This window comes from Alnus glutinosa, chromosome 3 (assembly GCF_958979055.1).
Source record: "Alnus glutinosa chromosome 3, dhAlnGlut1.1, whole genome shotgun sequence".
Lineage (NCBI taxonomy): Eukaryota > Viridiplantae > Streptophyta > Magnoliopsida > Fagales > Betulaceae > Alnus > Alnus glutinosa.
The window spans coordinates 13032007-13051054 of NC_084888.1; the positions used below are offsets into that span (position 1 = coordinate 13032007).

The 19048-nt window shown below is 35.1% G+C and overlaps 2 protein-coding genes across 2 annotated transcripts; one reads left to right on the top strand and one right to left on the bottom strand.

Moving 5' to 3' along the window:
• The first annotated feature begins 305 nt into the window (after positions 1–305).
• On the top strand, positions 306–958 carry LOC133863754 (uncharacterized). Its single transcript, XM_062299832.1, has one exon. It carries the CDS (start codon positions 442–444, stop codon positions 793–795), a length of 354 nt encoding a protein of 117 aa, XP_062155816.1. The 5' UTR covers positions 306–441; the 3' UTR covers positions 796–958.
• An 11898-nt stretch (positions 959–12856) lies between these two features.
• LOC133862812 (casein kinase 1-like protein 2) lies at positions 12857–18814 on the bottom strand. The gene is made up of 14 exons (XM_062298685.1): positions 18382–18814; positions 18251–18291; positions 17532–17601; positions 17277–17425; positions 17082–17177; positions 16919–16989; positions 16595–16656; positions 16419–16482; positions 16242–16326; positions 16017–16143; positions 15573–15655; positions 15442–15505; positions 14860–15002; positions 12857–13421 (listed from the first exon to the last, which is right to left on the bottom strand). Exons 1-14 carry the CDS (start codon positions 18455–18457, stop codon positions 13128–13130), a joined length of 1425 nt encoding a protein of 474 aa, XP_062154669.1. The 5' UTR covers positions 18458–18814; the 3' UTR covers positions 12857–13127.
• Positions 18815–19048: the final 234 nt, after the last annotated feature.

The window sequence follows — 19048 nt, forward strand, 5'->3', positions numbered from 1 at the left end:
CATTTCCCACGTTATAAATATGAATTCAAGGGAGGGGTGGGGGCCGGGGAGGCATTTTCGTTGGTCAAATTTGTGTGGTGAAGTACCAAATTTTCTTGTGTTTTTCATTTTGAATGGTCAAAATTTAGCCGTTCCACGTGTGCGAGGCGGGTCAAACTCAGCAGCCTCATGCAACTCGCAACTCCACAGAATGAAGGAAAAGTTGAAAACGTGACAGCCCTACAAAAGTCCATTAAAGAAATGGTAGACTGGAAACAACATGTTGAACTGTTCCACTTGAGATATATATAAAATGAATAAAATAATATCATAATAATAATTACACAACACTACCGCAAAGAAAAAGCAAATCCAATCCAACAAAGCTCCTCCTCCTCCTCCTCCATCATCTCCTTCTCCCCTGCCTCTGTCCCCTGAACCTGTCAATTCCTGTCAATCCCCATGGAGGATTTCAGATCCAAGTCATGCAGGGATGGAGGGATGCAGATTGATAGCTACTATGGGGGCAGGACTGTGCCGGCAAGCATGCAGGATCTGAGGTCTTACAGTGTCAGCTATGGCGGCTCCTCTGCGCAGCCAAACCAGATAGTAAAGGAGGTGAAGATGAAGAAAGGGAAAAGCAGTGTTGGGTCTATTTCAAAGAGCTGGAGCTTCTCTGATCCAGAGTTGCAGAGGAAGAAGAGAGTTGCTGGGTACAAGGTGTACGCTGTGGAGGGGAAGGTCAAAGGTTCTCTCAGGAAGAGCTTTAGGTGGATCAAGAAATCCTACACCCAAGTGCTCTATGGATGGCGATGATTCAGTTCAGTGATGGATGGGTATATTCTTCTTTTTCACTTCTGATTTGGGTTGGTTGAGTTTCTTACCAAGGTTGTCGTGGATGTGTTTGGAAAATCTTTTATCTCAAATTTAATAGCAATACTATAGAATATAGATGTGGGAATACCTTCCTATTGTTGAATTTCCTAATCCAATGTTTCTAATATATATATCATTACCAATAAATAAATTAAAAAAAAAAAAAAAAAAAAGGCTTCTCTATGATTTTGTTTTTCCTAGTTATTGGATCATTATGTTATATATAAATATAGCAATAACAAGAAGTCAAGAACTCAGATAAAGTCTCCTCACCAGTTCTGCAGCTTCAATCATAAGCGTTACCAAAGATATTACCAACATTTCTTATAAAAGTTCATGATTTATAAATCCAAGGCAGGATACAGAGGATTTACAAATTTGTCGTACCCGAAATGACTATTTCATTAGAAAAAATAAATAGTTTTTATTAGCGACGGAAGAGGGGTGAAATAGAATAATCTCAGTGATAGAGTATACGATAGATCTATTAACACTTGGAATAACTATTTTTATTTTTTTTCACTGGTCATAGAATGGTTATTCCAAAGTTATTTCATTCCATATTTTTTAATTTTTAATAAAAGGAATATTAATTTTTTTAATAGAATAATCATTCTATATATCAAATGTAACCTATCTTCCGACTGCGTTGAAGGCAATCGGTGGTGCGACTATCTTTTCCTATCTCTTATACTTATCACTGTCTCCTTTGTTTTTTAGAGCGTGCCCACTTAATCGTAGCAGATTTTAATTAATTATTATTATTTTTTAAAAACTTTTACATCTTAAAACCACGTAAAGCTAGAACATCTAATAATTTACATTAATTATTACAAATATTCAATAGTCTATATATAATTACATGCCAAAAGGGACAACCTCGCCCGTTGGTGTCTGTAAAATACAACCTACGTACATTGCAAAAGACATGTTGGTATTATATCATCCTGGTTTTCTCCTCGTATGTCGTCTACTTTCACTACCCTTGTTGTTAGGGTTCTTGATATGGCTCTTCGGGCCTCTCTCTGAAACAGGTTTACAAGTGGAAAGGGTAAGTATTCGACACAGTATTTCATTATTTTACTATATGGCATCAATTATTTTCGTAACTTCCCCCTTGGCCATACTTATATTATTACCCTGTATAGTTTAGGATTAGTGTAACGATCCAAGAAAAAACGCTAGCCACATTTACGCTATCACTCCAAAATGACTACTTAATTTGGAACTTCTCTAGATTCGATTATAGAACTTAGTTTCAATATGGGGTAATTACCTTTTCCCCCATGAACTACTAAAAAATGCGGGATGTTCCCATAAACTACCAACTCGACCAAAATAGAGCATTCAACTACCAAAGATAATCATTTTCCCCCCTTCCGTTAGTCAAAGGTGTTAAAACAAACGGTCAACGGGTCACGTGACCGTTACACGCCGTTTTATCCTCATTTTCTTCCTCTTTCCCCCCCATGAACTACCACCGTCTTCCTCTTTTCCCCCCATGAACTACCACTATCTTCCAACATGCCCCCATGTAAAACGGCACATAACCCGTTGATTGTTTCTTTTAACCCTTCTAACTGACGGAAGGAGAAAAAATAGTTGTCTTTGGTAGTTGAATACTATATTTTGGTCGAGTTGGTAGTTCATGGGGGCATCGTGCATTTTTTGATAGTTCATAGGGGGAAAATGTAATTACCCCAAACAATATTGAACTTTGCATTCATGAGTGTCTTTTTAAAACACACATTCTATGTAAGTTACTCATATTTTAAATATAAGATTTGGGTGTCATAAACTCCTCTTTAAACCCCTGACGTTTTCGTTAGGGCCACATCATGCGGTCCTGATAGTACCTCATGGCATTATTAGGTGGTTTTGATACTATTGTAACGACCTAAAGAAAAGCGCTAGTCACTTTTTTTTCTTTTTCTTTTTTTCTCCAACAGTAAGTAGGGGCATTACAACCTTTCTCCAAAATTGCAATGTATCTTTTCACTATACTTTTTGTTCGACATGATATGTATCATGAAAAAGCTTCCCAAGAGAAGGAAAAAATGCCACTGAGTGTAAGAAGTTTTATGAGAATTATATATATATATTTTAAGCAAGATGTGAATTAAACAAAGAGCGAAATTACCACATGGGGTGTGGGGAGCCCCAATAACAATCCGAAACTAGCCAAAATCATAGCCGATTAAAACAAGAAAATAAATTGGAAATAAGCCAAACACTCACCTAGTACAATAGATTCTTATCCCATAAGCTAAGAAAATGGCACCTTAAAGATATATGATTTTTGGAGGAGGAACCAAACAAACTAGGTTGTCGGCTGAGTTGCTTCAAGAACCCATGGTTGCAAGAAAGTGGGCTTGATCACCATAAACAAGAAAGTGGACATCCACCAAACAAACACATGCACTTCAATCTTATATTCCAACTTATCACACTTCCCTTTCATCACATGTGATGTACAACCTCAAATGTGGATGTATCTCATACTAGGCTTTCGCCCTAACTTCAATTTGATAGGTGTCTCAGGAATATATTTGGATGGAACCAAATTAAGCAAGTATGTTGTTGTCTCTAGAGCATATCCCTAAAAAGACATAGGTAGAGTAATATAACTCATAATAGCCTTTACCATCTCCAAGAGAGTTCTATTTTTTCTCTTAGGTACACAATTTTGTTGGGGAGTCCCCGGTGTAGTCAACCGGAATACAATCTCAGTTTTTGACAAATGGTCTTTGAAGTTCCCAAGGAAGCATTCGCCACCTTAATCAGACCGAATGGCTTTTATATACTTAATTGTTTCTCAGCTTCGGCCCAAAACACTTTAAAATTTTGAAAAGATTCATACTTCCAAGCAATAGGTATATATAACCATACCTTGAGTAATCATCAGTAAACGTGATGAATACTCATAGCATCCTCTTGCTTAAACACTCATAGGACCCCATACATCAATATATACTAACTCCAACAAATCTTTGGCCCTATATCCCTTTGCAAAAAATGGCATCTTGGTCATTTTACCCTCTAAACGGGATTCGCAAACTAAATAATCATCAAAGTCCAATGGGCCCAAGAGCCCATTTTTTACCAATCTTTGGATCCTCTTTAAGTTAATGTGACCAAGAAGAATGTGCCAAATATACGTTTTGTTAGTCGAATGAATCTTTTTTTTCAATGGTAAATCATTATGACTATTGACTAGGTTCTAATACATAATTATTAACATAATATAAATCAAAAGTAATAACACACAAACCATCCACAACAATACAAAAATTATTGTAAATCACATTTTCTTTTAAAACTCAACATCTTTTCATAAATCATTTTCTTTGAAAATCACATTTTTAATTTATTTAAAACATGCAAAACATCTCAAAATACATTCATAAGTGTAATTAAAATAACAAGGCTCAATAAAATCATACATAGCATGCTTGCGTAAAATAATATAAAGTTAGTAAGTTTATATTTACAATTTGCTAAGTAACTTCCTCAACTAATTCTCTAGGTATGGATTTGGTACTTCCTCTGCATTTATACAGTATTCTAATGATTAGGTTCTAATCTTCATCTAAAACACTAGAACCTCTATTAAAACATAGTTTTTGCAAAAAAAAAAAAAAATTATATTTTTTATTTTATCCTGACAAAGTTTGGGTAACACAATGATGTGTTTACGTGTGTAAACAAATCGCATGCAAGATCGTTTTATTTGGTTTTATGAAAATAACTTAAAAACTCTATTTTAATACAACTAAACAATATAACACAATCACCTACGTGGTTATAACAATTTGAGCAACATCTCTATAATATAACAATACCAACCAATATGACAATACCACTCAGAGCATTGTAACTATGTAGGGTTTGTTTGGTAAAGATATATACAGAACAGAATAGAGTAGTGCGTTGTTAGTTTTGAAATTAGTAAAAAGTAATGATGTGATATAAAATAAAAAGAATTTGTATAAAAAAGTGAAAAAGTTTTGTATTGTAATGAATTTTTTTATTTGAATAGTAATAAAAAATTATTGATGTGATATAAAAAGTGAGAATGTTTTAATGTTTATTAATAGTGAAAAATATAAATAAAAAAAAAGGTACATGAACAGTTGTTGTTCTGTATTGTTGCTTGACAAACAAGCCTTAGCATATCCACTTATGAATTCATATGGGTATTGCTATGGGCCTATGGCATTATATTGTCAATTAACTATTGTGTATATATCTCTATATGGGCATCACAACTATGCTATAAACATGTTGCTAAGCCACGTATACATTATAGGGGAAAAAATAACGAAATTAAAAGCTAGAGTTTAGTCATTACACCTTAAGAACTATGCTTTCCAAAGAACATTGAAACTTCTATGTTGAGAATCCACTCCTCCAAGCATTTTCTAACATTTTTCCTTACACTCAAGTCCTCTTATAAGTATAGAAAGAGAAGCAATTTTGTTTGTGAATTTTTTGAATCAGGAGCTGAATATTTATAGGCAAAAAAATTTGATCAAACAATCAAATTGTTAATCAGTCGATCCAATTTTTCAGCACTATTTAAAAATTCAGTGCCGCATAATTTTCGATGCCACAATTTTTGATCAGTCCAATTTTTCTTAACGTTTAAGAAATTTAAAAATTGGCACCGCAATAATTTGATCAATCTATTATTATTATTATTACTATTTTTTCAGTTGATCCTTCTTTCTTTTTTTTTTTCTTTTTTTTTTTTTTCTATCAAATAGCGTATGAAACAGTAAATCAACCATAACTTTTGCTACAGGTATCAGAATCGCACGTATGACCCCAATTCGGAAAGCTTTTTTCTGCGCGTACATCTTGGTCACATTTTTGGACTCATAATGCATTGTTTTCACTTCTAAAAACACTATTTTATTGTGTACATTATTTCAAAGTGTTTTTAAGAAATATTTTACGCACTTTATTAACCTTTAATCATTATTTTATGCGCTTTCTTTTTTTTTTGGGTGTTACACTCATACACGATTTTCAAGAATTCTAAGAGTAGACTAGAAAACATTGTGAGCAAAGAACCACTACTCGTGGTGTTCATTACATAGGGTGCTTAGAGTTGTGCGCCAAGAGATATTCTATGATCTGAGATTTGAAGTGAGGTCTCTTGGAGTTGGATTCAAATCAAGTTACTGTTATGACGTCAACAACTGAATTGAAGTCTAATTAGGAAATTTGAAAGAATATAGGCATGTAAGGAACTGGAGACAGCTCAGGAGGTGAGTGAGGAACTTTTTCTGCACACAAATGGTCTTAGCATTACAAAATAGTTTGCAAATGTCTATTGCCTGTTTAGTATTCTTCTTGATTAGTGATTTAATGGGTTTGGCTGCCCTAAACAGGTTTTACCTTTAAGTGTCAAAGGATTGTCTCTTTGTCAACAAAAATCTTCTTGTTGATGTGGTGATTGCTTTTTACTTTTGTGATGATCCTTTTTTTTTTTTTTTAATATATATACAAAACAGAATCATCACAGTGATATGACAACTAGTAATAAGCCAACATCAACTTAATAAACATTGCAACAGAAACTATATTCAGTACCTTAAAAGGGTAATTACAACATCAGATTCATTTGACTATTTATGTAATTAAAGCTTATCAATATATTAATTACATAACAAAAGAATGGCTATACAAAAATGTCACATACGACACATGCCATACACCAAATGTATATACAAAAGATGGACTATCTACAAGTCCAACAAATACAACTATCGCAAAGTGCTTGAGTCGTAGTATCCCAAATACAACACCACAGGGTCCTCATTGACGTCTGCGGTATGGTAACAACTACCATCAGTGTGAATCTTCTTTTTAAAATGTTTTGTAGCTGATATTGTAAACACATGCATTTCGTGACAAGATAATTCTTACTACATAATACACACATTATACATATATCAAGTGACTCAGTCATACTCATATACAAGCTTTCCAAACCTTCGAGAAATACAAGCATACTGATACATCTAAGTAGAAAATGAGCGACATCATAACCCAAGCATTCAGAGATACAAGCATTTTCAAACCTTCAAAAAATACATGTATCTAAGCACATCTAAGCATGAAGGTACCTTTAAACCTTGGTCTTACACTTGTTCTGTCAAGGTACCTTTAAACCTTGGTCTTGCGTTCAACCTTAATGATTTCGTTCTATAATCAAGCTCATCATTTTACATACTCATCATGATCATGCTATCATACACATATGCATCATAAAACATCATATGCTTCTCAATCTCTTTTAAAATATGCCATGAAAACATAAATCTCAACTCATTTGAAATCATCCCAAAAACATAACTTGTTTACATTTTCATAAACACATTCCAAAGCTCATAAATCATCATCAAATCATAACTCAATAAATTGAAGGTATTGAAAGGAATCATAATCATATATCATTGGCTTGATTTATCACAATTCTAACATTTAAGACATTCTAAAACCATCAAAATTAGCATCTTTTTTCAATGAGTTGAATACTCATATTGGCTGCTTGGTTATTAGCTATGAATGAATTATCCACGTAAGCCACACAATGTACCATTGTACAATACATTGCAAACACGAATTAAAACTAACCATAAATCCCACTTATGTTTTTGATTTTCTCAAGAGTCATAATCCATAGAAAACCCATAGAATTTCTAGGATTTCAATTAACAATCCATTAACTAATAACACTAACCCATAATATAATCTTAGGGTTAGAGACACACAATCTACCAATTTAAAACACTTGGACAAAAACTAAGGTTTTAGGTCTTACCTTGATTTCTCACCAAAAGTGAAACCCAATGGTCGAAAATCGCTAGAACACTTCAAGAACACCAAATACCTAAATAGATTTGAGATATTAAGCTCAAACTCTAAGTATTTACACAAAATCTAGTAAAGTTAGGATTTTCGGATTTACCTCAAAACGATCGGTAGAAATGTAGATCTTGCAACAAGGATCACCTTTCCGGTGTCATATTCATGTTTGGAGGCTTCAAAATGCTAAAATCTACGTTTTATGGGCAAACACTAGGAAAGAGATAGAAGAGAAATCGTGAGAGTGAGAGAGAAATGAGAGAAAATTAAATAAGCTAAAAACCCATTTAGCTAATTTCTATCCAGGCCTGTCCGGACACGCGTGTGTGAAGTCGCGCATCTGACTCTCTCGAGTTAACCCTTCTGGACACCCAAATGTCCCATCCAGACGCATATGAAGAAATGAACTCTAGGCAAGATTTATCTGCTAGCTGTCCGGACACGGAAGGGGGACATGACCCTGCTACTTAGGGCTGGCAATTTTGACACGACACGACAACCCGACACGAATACGACACGAAATTAGCGGATTTGGGTCTACCTTAAACGGGTTTGGGTCATAAACGGGTCTACCCGTTTATGACCTGTTTATCTTGGTTTGGCGGGTCGGGTCGCGGGTCACCCGCGGGTGACCCGCCAGACACGATTAACTTCTTCTCTTTCTTTTTTTTCTTATTTCTTTTTTGGGTTAAAAAAAAAAAAAAAAAGGGGGAGAATGGCCTAATGGGAAATTGTCAAATTTGGGGGAATGATTTGAAAAGTTGAAAACAAAAGATTCAAAACTCAAAAGAATCAAAACAGTGAAAACATAAACAAATATATATATATATATATATATATACTTACTAACAAGCTAAGAGTTTAAGAAATATATTCTTGGATTCTTAAATTCTTAAATAATATCACAAGTTTCTTAAACTCTTAGCTTGTTAGTAAGTTGTAACTTAATATATATATATTCATAATCACTTACTAATTTTATGTTTATTTTATCTCTTTTTATGTAGAATTTTCTAGCATTTGATGGAGTCGATCCTGATGCACAAAAGACTCAATTGAAACTTTATTTGGATGAACCCAAGTATTGGAGAAGAACACGACATTTGACATCCTTTCATTTTGGAAATGAAATGAATTTCGTTATCCTGAAGTAGCTGCCATGGTTCGTGATGTTTTGAGTATTCTTATTTCTACTATTGCTTCAGAATCCACTTTTAGTATTGGTGGACGTGTGATTGATCAGTATAGGAGTTCACTCAAGCCTGATATTGTTGAGGCATTGGTTTGCACTAGAAATTGGTTATATGGAGAGCAAGGTAATATAAGTTATATGCATATTTAATTTCTTCATTTACTTGTATTTTTTCATCTTATTTTTATGAAATTAATTTCTTTTATCTTTTGATATAGAACAAACTTCAATGAAGGTGGATAATGAAGAAGAGGATGTTTTGACATTGGATAGTAGCAGTTCCTATGAGATCCCCTATTCTTTCTTTTATTCTTATGTTATTGTTTGTATTTTAGCATGTGAGGTAGAATGGTACAATCTGTTAGATCGATATTGAATTGTAAAAAGTAAATGATGTTAGTTGACATTTTAAACTTTTTCACCTCCCAATATAATTATTCTGTTTTTTTCCTTTAGGTATTGGAATTGAATGACAAAGATGGGCATGTCAAACTAACCTGCGTTGGACCCAATCTGATGGACAATGAGCATATGTAGGTCATTCAAGAAATCAAGACTCAAGAGTGGACAATTATGATGCAGTTTTTTGTATTTGTAAATTTGTAATGATGATGTAGTGTTTTTTTTTTTTTTTTTTTTTTGTTATTTGATTAGACAATTAAACATATTAAGTGATTTGGTGCTAGCATACTAGGAGACTAGGAGTAGGAGTTTAGAGATGAATTGCTAAAATTATTATTATTTCATTTAAATACCAACAAAACCCCCCCCCCCCCCCCCCAAAAAAAAAAAAAATATATATATATATATATTAAAAAAAAAAAATTAAGCTAAACGGGTCAAACGGGTCGTGTCGGGTCGTGTTGACCCGATTCGACCCATTATGGTAAACGTGTCTCACGGGTCGTGTCGGGTGACCCGTGAAATTATCGTGTCGTGTCGTGTCTGGAGCCCCGACCCGTTAACATAAACGGGTCGTGTCTGGGTCTAAGCTAAACGGGTCGCTGGTCTTAACGGGTCGTAAATGGGTCGTGTCGGGTGACCCGTTTTGCCAGCCCTACTGCTACTTGGTCCGTTCGGACACCCAACTCAGAAAACTCATGCTCAGACTATTTTTTAAGTGCTCTTTCACATATTTTGCCTAATTAGTCACTTTATTAGTCTAATTCATGTTTTTAACACTTAATTAATATCTTGGATATTCCAACTTTTGTTAGTTTAATTTCTATGTCTCGTATTGTAGTTACTTGGATTGTTTGGGGTCTAAAATGCTTTTCAAAGTGTTAACGAGAAAAATTTGCATAGCATTTGGCAACATTGCAACATTATTATCATCTGTTAACTTAGCATTTAACTAACATTGGTATAAAAATGTTGTTTGAAAGACAAATAATTACCCAAGAAGACATTGTTATCATTATTATTATCAAGGTCCAAATACAAACTTTGAAAGCTTTTATTATCAAAATACAAACCCTAACTTCATATTTCTTTTAGAGTGACCAAAAAATTACTAGGATTTTGCTCTAAATATTGTTAACCTACAACTCCTTTTCAACTTGTTAACAAAAAAACAACTCCAATCACAAGTTGATATGTGTCAACAAGTTGTAAACAAATTATAGGTCTAGCATTTTTTTTTTGTTATCAACCATTAAAAGCATCAATTTCATGAAAGATAATAACTTCTGTAAGGTTACGTGCCCTCCAATGAGAGGAACAAGAAAAGTAAATGCTAGCAAAACACTAGATTTTTTTTTATTTCACTCTTTCAGCCTCGAACAAGAAAATTAAATGTTAGCAAAACACAGAATCTAACTCTTCTTTTACTCTTTTAGCCTGAAAAAAATAATAAAAAAAAATCCTCTAGCCATCACCATCAGTTCCGCTGCTGCTCCTCCACCGATAAGTTCAACCCCTCTCTCTCCCTCACCGGCGTCTTGTGTGGGTCTCTCTCTCACATGTATCTCTCTCTATGGTTCCCATCGCCACCATATGATGAGATCTCTTGCCTGACAGCTGACAAGTGGGTTGTCAGGGAGTTTGAGACGCTGCAACACTACATTGGCTAAGGTCTCTTCAATTGTTCTACCATATTGGGTAAGGCCTCTATATTAGCAAAACACTGGATTTAACACTACATTGGCTAAGATCTCTTCAATTGTACCACACTGCAACCTTTAAAGGATGTTCTGCCATATAGAAGCTCGTAAAGAAAGATACCAAATGTCCAACAATCAACTACAGCTCTATGACACTCTCCATTGATGACCTCAAGAGCCAAGTATTCATGGGTGCCAACAAAGAGAGAGAGAGAGAGGGGTTGAACTTACCGGTGGAGGAGCAGTGGCAAAACCAGCGATGGCATCTGGCATGGGCGGTAGCTAGGAGGGCGAAAGAAATGTTAGATCCAGTGTTTAGCGAATATTTGTTTTTCTTATTCCAAGCTGATGTGTCAACCTCTCATTGAAGGGCACAAAAGTTTTGGTTTGTACCAAGACCTTATAGAGGCTATTCTCTTCATGGAAACTAACCAAGATTTTGACCAAACCCAATTAGCACAGTTGGTCTACTACTCAAGGTCTCTATTTCACATTCAATTACAATCTAAATTTACCTATAAAAAAAATTAAAATCTAAATATTTAAATCCCTAAATCAAATCTAAAGTCAAATTTAGTCTAAAGTTCCTTTAATTCAAGCAATAATATTCAAAATTGAAGGATATTAAGCATCTTGCTTTCCCTTGCTATTTAAATTCAATCGAGAGTCTCTTGGTATGAAATCAAACTTGTGGATTCATTTTTTGAGTCCCGACATAAATCACAACAATGGTAGAGGTCGGAGATGGCCCAAACAAGGTCCCCCACTTTGATTTGAGCGAGTGAAATCCAAAAATAACATATCAAAGAGAAGTGCAAACTTCTATGCCCACCATGTGGCTTACTAGGCCGCAACTAGATTTGCTTCTAGCTGCATTCCCAACTCTTCTAGTCTATTAGTTTCTGGAACCTTTCCTCCCTGTTTTGGAACGGATTCATCTTTTCCTTTTCTAGTTCCTTAAGTTGTTTGTTTTCTCCTATTGTACTTTAAAAAAAAAAAAAAAAAAAAAAAAAAAAAAAAAAAAAAAAAAAAAAAAAAGAGAGAAAAGAGAAGAAAATAAGTGGAAGTTTCACTCCAAAAATTTTTGGGTGAGAATGAACATGTTTCTATGACGAGTAATGATATTTAATAGACTGCTAAATGACTACTATACAACTCAAATAGCATGACAGTAAATATTTTTATTTTTTACAAGTGTTAATCCAAAAACTAATTTTCACTACTACATAATTTCATCTCAATCCCAATTGTATAACAATCTATTAAATAGACCCGATGCAGAGCCAAACCAACAAGTTAAAAGCAACTGATGCACGACACAACTATTCCACACGGATAAGGCCCTCGAGCAAGAGCATTTAGGGTGCGTTTGGGATTGCGATTTCGTAGAGAAAAATTACGATTTTAAACGAAATCGCAGAAAATGAACAATTTGAAAACTTCTTTTTTAAAAAATTACAATTTGAAAACGCAAAAAAGTGCTTATTCAAATTACAGGCAATGCAGTACTTTTTTAAAAACGCAGTATTTTAAAACGCTAACCTGTGATTTTAAAGGTCAAACTGTAATTTTGCCAAACTCTTAACTGTGTTTTTAAAAATCACTTTTTTTAAATCGTACATTTTAAAATCGCTATTTTTAAATTGCACTTTATAAAATCGCAAACCCAAACGAACCGTTAAGAGAAGGTATTTTTAGGCAGCTCTCTCATTTTCATCAAATCAAAACCAAATGCAAAGAGTTTGGCTATGACTTTCTTGGTTAAAAACCCGTTTTTTCATGCTAAATGGGCACTATCCCGAGGAATGATACCTAATTAAGAAGCCAAATGTGCAACCACACCAAAAGCGTTGGCCGTGGATCATAATCTTAAACATTACCGTCTACATTTATTTACACACAAGATGGTTTGTGTATTTTGAGCCTTTGCCTTCAACCAAATAAAAGAAAAAGGCAAACCAAAAAAAAAACAAAGCACAACATCGAACAGAGAGTATCGTGGAAAGTTTTCTTTCCCTTTTTTTAAGGAGAAATTGTGTGGAATTGTCGACCTCGCCTCCACTTGGATCCATCCACGGGCAAGGCACTGATAGGGGGAGCTGCTAATTCTGTACCCTCTCATCATTGTTAAAATGCAAGGTCTCAATACCCCTAAGAGTGGACTCAAAGTTCTTTATATTTGAAGCATTTCTACCAGAAGATGGACGGTGCTCTGATGATATCACAGGTGAACTTCTTTGCCCACTAGAAATTTTACGAAAAGCTCCAGGGTTCGCGTCTGTTGTGTCAGGGCGAGAAGGGTCAGCCTCACTGCCAGTATGCACTACATCACGATTGCTGGAGATAACACCTCGCCTTGATGATCCACTTGACCGCAAGAAATTAGAACCTGACAACTGCATGAATCCAAGGACAAACAAGAAGTCCAAAGTAAAAAAGTAGAACCAAACTGCAATTAGGTTCAGCATACTCAACCTTGTTCATGCAAAAGAACAACACAACTCATTATGATTATACAACTAAGCCTGCAGTAATTAGTGCTAATCATATGCCATGACATATAATACAACATGTTTAGCATACTCAACCTTGCAGAAATTCAATTATTTTTGTTGACCAGAGTACATAGGTTTAGAAGAACAAACGGTGAAATTTTCAAAAAACATTCCATTTCAGACGAAATTTTCAAAAAACATTCCATTTCAGACAGTGGTTTCAAAACTAAGGTCTTTTATAAGGCCATTTCAAAATGATTGTCCCAACAAACTAGGAACCTGAAAAGCAAATCTGGTAGCGGTCCTAACATAGAGCACTTTTGCACAAAATGAAATCTAAAGAACCAGGCAAACTAGCACGCGACAACTTGAAGACTTCCATAAATCAGAAAATGAACCCTTCATCAGATTTTTTTTTTTAATTAAAACATATTAAATTTCTCAAAACACATTAGAATGGCTTCACTTTATCCTTCACAAAAAATTGTGACAACTAAAGATCATTGGTCGCAGACATCATCTAGCTCATTGTAAAGTTCAAAATCTCATTAATTGATGTTTTCAAGGTTATTCATAATCAATCTTGAGATGCTTTTCCAGAGGCATGGAAGATTTGGTAGGAGACGCAACCATGCAGCCAATAGCACAGATCCTTTGTGTAGCTAGTGGTGTATTTAGTTGGAATGCAATAGCCAAATTAGAGGAAGAAGGGTGTAGCTTATTGGTGCTCAAAGGAACTTTCGGCAAGCTTTATACAAATAATAGGTAGAGGCAGGGTGAAGATTACTTGTTCCTCCATCCATTTTACCTTTTTTAGGATTTTGTCAACTCTCTCTTTAATTGTCTTTTAGCGTTGGTTTCATTCTCTCATATAATTCCGGTGTTTTTGAATTTTGATTCTGTCTGCTAACCTTTTTTGGGTATTTTTCTTCCACTTATGAAAAGAACAAGAGAATAATACATACTCCATTAATATGGTAGCAGAACAGCACGAAATTGTTATTAAGTTGTTTTTATAAAATTCTAGTCCACCAGTTAAAAGAATTGATCACATGAAAGCTACCATCTCCACTTAAGTAACATAAGTAACCTACATCTCGAATACCATCACTTTGCCTAAATAATCTGACATAAAATTGTAACCCAAAACCCTAGAAAAACCCATCAATCTCAAGGGGATCAGAGGCATCTAGGTGATGTTTACTGGGTTATACCAAGCAAAGGAATGAAATGAAAAATGTGTAATATAGCGAACTAAATCCTCATATTGGCCAATTAGAAGCACATGCATGGGAGCAGAAAACTCTTCCATATCTAGCTTCAGTCAGAAAGCACGTACCACAGAATCTTTAGCTGCAGTTGGATCATTGGCAACTGGACTTTTCTGTTTAGAAAGGCTTCCCACATTTACAACTGGCCCAGAGTGTCTCCTACGAGAGGGATCTGCTGAAGACCAACCAATAGGTCTACCTTCTTCGCCACCTGCAATGAATGACAATAGATTATTAACCATTATTAACCAAATACTGGAGAAAGGTTACATGCTGGAAAATTATATATAGGCCATGAAGGAAAGCCTAACAAAATGTCTTGAGTGCATCTGTGCCTTCTTTAAACTCATCGAAAACACCTAAATCTACTTATCCCACTCCCTGGGGCTGCGGGGGAGCCACTATGTCCCACCAAAAGAAAAAAAAATGTTAAAAATAGTTGAATATTTGAGGATTCGATGAGAAATGCTATAATATCCCCACCCCCACCAAATAGGTAGCAGATTCCAACAAAAGGAAGCATAGAATAAACCAATAAGCTCAAGGCATATTGAAAACTAAACATTATATAGCTAGAATGTTTTGACCAATGTAGAGAATTAAAAAGATGAGCACAACGTCATTGTTTGGGAGGACGGGACTATAATTACCTAATTGTCTATCAGCATTTGCAGTAGCTGGTGGTATGCCTGAGCTAGGTCCAGCACCAGGACCCTGTAAGATGATAAACGAAATAAGATAAAACTTACAACCTTTTCTAAAGCCATTGAGGGTCACTTACAAGAGCACGAGCAGGTGGATTGGCAATCTGGGATTGTTGATATTTCAAAATGGTCCAATCAAACACATAATCGAACTGGAAGCCTGCAGCCAATTGGGGTGGGGAAATTGAACCTCAGAATTTAAGACTATAATTGAAGATAAACAGCAAAATTGGGAGCATTATTGCCATATTGTTTTTTTTAATCAGTAATTGAAGTATCATTAAAAACGTAAAAGGCCCCAAGTACACAAGAAGTATATAAGAGAAGCCACCTAGCTAGTAGGGGCATTATTGCCATATCATTTGAGCAGGTAAAACATCGAACGATAGAGCCGACATTAAAAGTCGAAACCTTTAGGTGAGACTATGTGTTAAGATAACAGAAAAATTAGGAGTACTATTCTTATGTCATTTGAGCAAGCGAAATAACTAAAAACAGTATAGCAGAAAATAAGTCCAAACCTTCACGAATAAAAAGGTCACGAAATAGTCTTTTGAGATAAGCATAATCTGGCTTATCATCAAAACGTAGAGACCGGCAGTAATGGAAGTATGAAGCAAATTCTGTTGGATAACCACGAGATAAGGCCTAAGGAAGAAACAATAACATTTCCAGTCAGTTACATATTATTGACATACAAAAATGACACCATCTATTCATAACACTATTCTACCGCATGAATCTACCTCAATAGAAGTCGCTACTTTCTTCTCACTGATCTTCTCATACTTCTGCTTCTTAGTTCCCGCTTTCAGTCCCTGCCAAGGAAGACTATAAAGACAGACAGTCATAACCAAAAGAACTATGGAAGGAAAGGAATGAAATAACAACGCAAGATAGCATTGGTGCTCAGGAATCTTCACCTTCCTCTTAAGAAATACATCAGAACATATCCAAGTGATTCTAAATCGTCCCTGCGGCTTTGTTCTATGTAGCAAAAAGCAACATTGCCAAGAGTCAGAACCACAAGGCACAGAGCAAATACTAAAGAAAAAGCTAAAAAAAAAAATAGCTGAAATATAAAATAATGTAGCTATACCAATGCCAAGGTGAGTATTCATGCTGGCATATCTCGCAGTTCCTGTCAAATTTTTATTTTCTCTGCGGAGTATATAAGCATGTCAGATTTAACTAAAGAAAGTGAAAATGCTACCTAATTTTTTTTAATGAAAGCTTAAGGAAATCAGATAACTTATAATGGTCTTGAAATTTTTGGCAGTACCAAACAAAAAAAGGATATCCGAGCACAATATAATGAGCAACCATTACAGGTGAAACCATGTATATTTTTTCACCTTTTTATTGTCTTTCCCCAGGAATGTGTTAACCAAGGTCATCTATAAACAAATCCAAACCAACTAACCTATAAGGAATATGTTGATGAGTTGCAGCATCTCTATACTTCTTAGCCAGACCAAAGTCAATAACGTAGACCTACATGAAAGTAGATATCAGTTCATGCATCAATACAAAATACAAAAGGATATATCAATAACTAAAGAAAGAAGAGGGATCAACAGAAAAACCTGATTTGCACGCCTCCCTAAACCCATAAGGAAGTTGTCAGGCTTAATATCCCGATGTAGAAATGATTTGGAATGAACAAACTCAACTCGATTGATCTGACAGGAATATCAGGATTAGATTGCCATGAGATAACCAAAAAACTGTAATGCATGTAAAATTCTAGAAGAATATATATGAGGTAGGGAAAACCTTACCATCTGATCTGCAAGCATAAGTACAGTCTTAAGGGACAATTTCCTACTGCAAAAGTTGAATAAATCTTCAAGACTGGGTCCCAGTAAATCCATCACAAGAACATTAAATTCTCCTTCAACGCCAAACCATCTTACATTTGGAATTCCAGCTGCCAAAATATGAAGACTTGCGGATTAATAAAGATTTCAGATAGATGAGTACCAGAATTTGACAAAAAATTGCAAAGCAACAAGGATAGCAATAAAGGTCATTACTTCCTCCCTGTAGTATTTTATACAACTTTGACTCATAAAGCAATTGGGGATGCTTCGTCTTGACATTTTCCTGAGTCAAATAAACAGTATTAGAATTCACGTTTATTAGACATATGCATTCCAAAATTTCACTACATTTGCATTCTAGAGTGTGTAAGAGCTGAATGTAGTTAACCCCACATAAACATGGCTAAGCAATAACCAAAAATTTCACCAGCATGAAACCCCAAAAAAAAAAAATAAGACTCAGCATATTGTTAAATTCTCAATATTAACCTTTGAGAACTCTACAAGCACACAAAGCAACTTCTACGCTCCCCAACCAATCATCCAGTCAATACTTACTTTCTCGCAACCCAATCACTTATTCTCACAAAACAATTAATTCAAATTAATCAAGGCAAACATTTGAAATAAATAAAATAATAATAATATAAAGCTCTTATTCTACAATCTAACCCACGGAGCAATAAATTTTACAAAACAACACAGCAATTTAGACTCTGACCCGCCATTTTATAACCTAATTACCATATATACCAACAAATTCATAAAAAATTAAGCAGCCGAGAAATTCCCACAAAAATAAACCATAACAACATACAAATAAATCTATTTCCATGAATTTGGAGCAAATTTATCGAGTAAACTCCATAATTCAAGAAATCCACGAACAAATCAAACAAGTTCCAGAGATAAAATTAAAAAGAATCACTCACAAGCTTAATCGCAACCTCCTCATTCGTCTGAATATTAGTACCTGAAAACAGTTTGACAAAATTAACAAAGTTAACCTAAAAAGAAATAATACGACAAGGAAAACAAACAAAACAAAAATTAAATTACATACCGAGATAGATCTCTCCGAACGATCCGCTACCGATCTTGCGGCCGAGTCGAAACTTGTTCCCAACTCGTGGCTCCATAATTCCCACAATCCACGATCAGACGGAGCCCAAGCTCCGAGTCCAAGCCCTAATTCCCAAAATTCCACGAAAATTGGAAAATCGGGTACCTCCAGAGCCTTGACCAGGTAGAGGCCTCGACGAAACAATAAAAAAATCGGCGGCGGAGAAGATGATAGGGTGGCGTGGGACAGGGATGTAAATACTGGGACAAGAGCGGGGGAAAAATTGGAAATGGGAGTTAGGGTTAGAGAGAGAGAGAAGAAGAGGAAGACGAAGAAGGAGGGAGAGGAGGCATTCTGATATCTGTCTCTCACACGCACACGCACAGCGCTTTGACGGAACCGAAGCGAGATTTCCTATATAGCCTTCTTCTTTGCTTGCTTGTTTGTTTGTTTGCTCGCTCGTGTATATGTGTCCAAACGACGTCGTTTGTATTTCTTAACGTGGTAAAATTCAAAAGCTACGTAGTTTGGTATATGCCCGTGTGAGACTGTAATTGACTTGAGCCAAACTTTAAGATTTTAAGACCGGCTCGTTTATGAGTCGAATTTAAATAGTCGAGCTTGAACTTGAGCTAAGTTATGAAATGTGTATTTAAACTCAACTCGT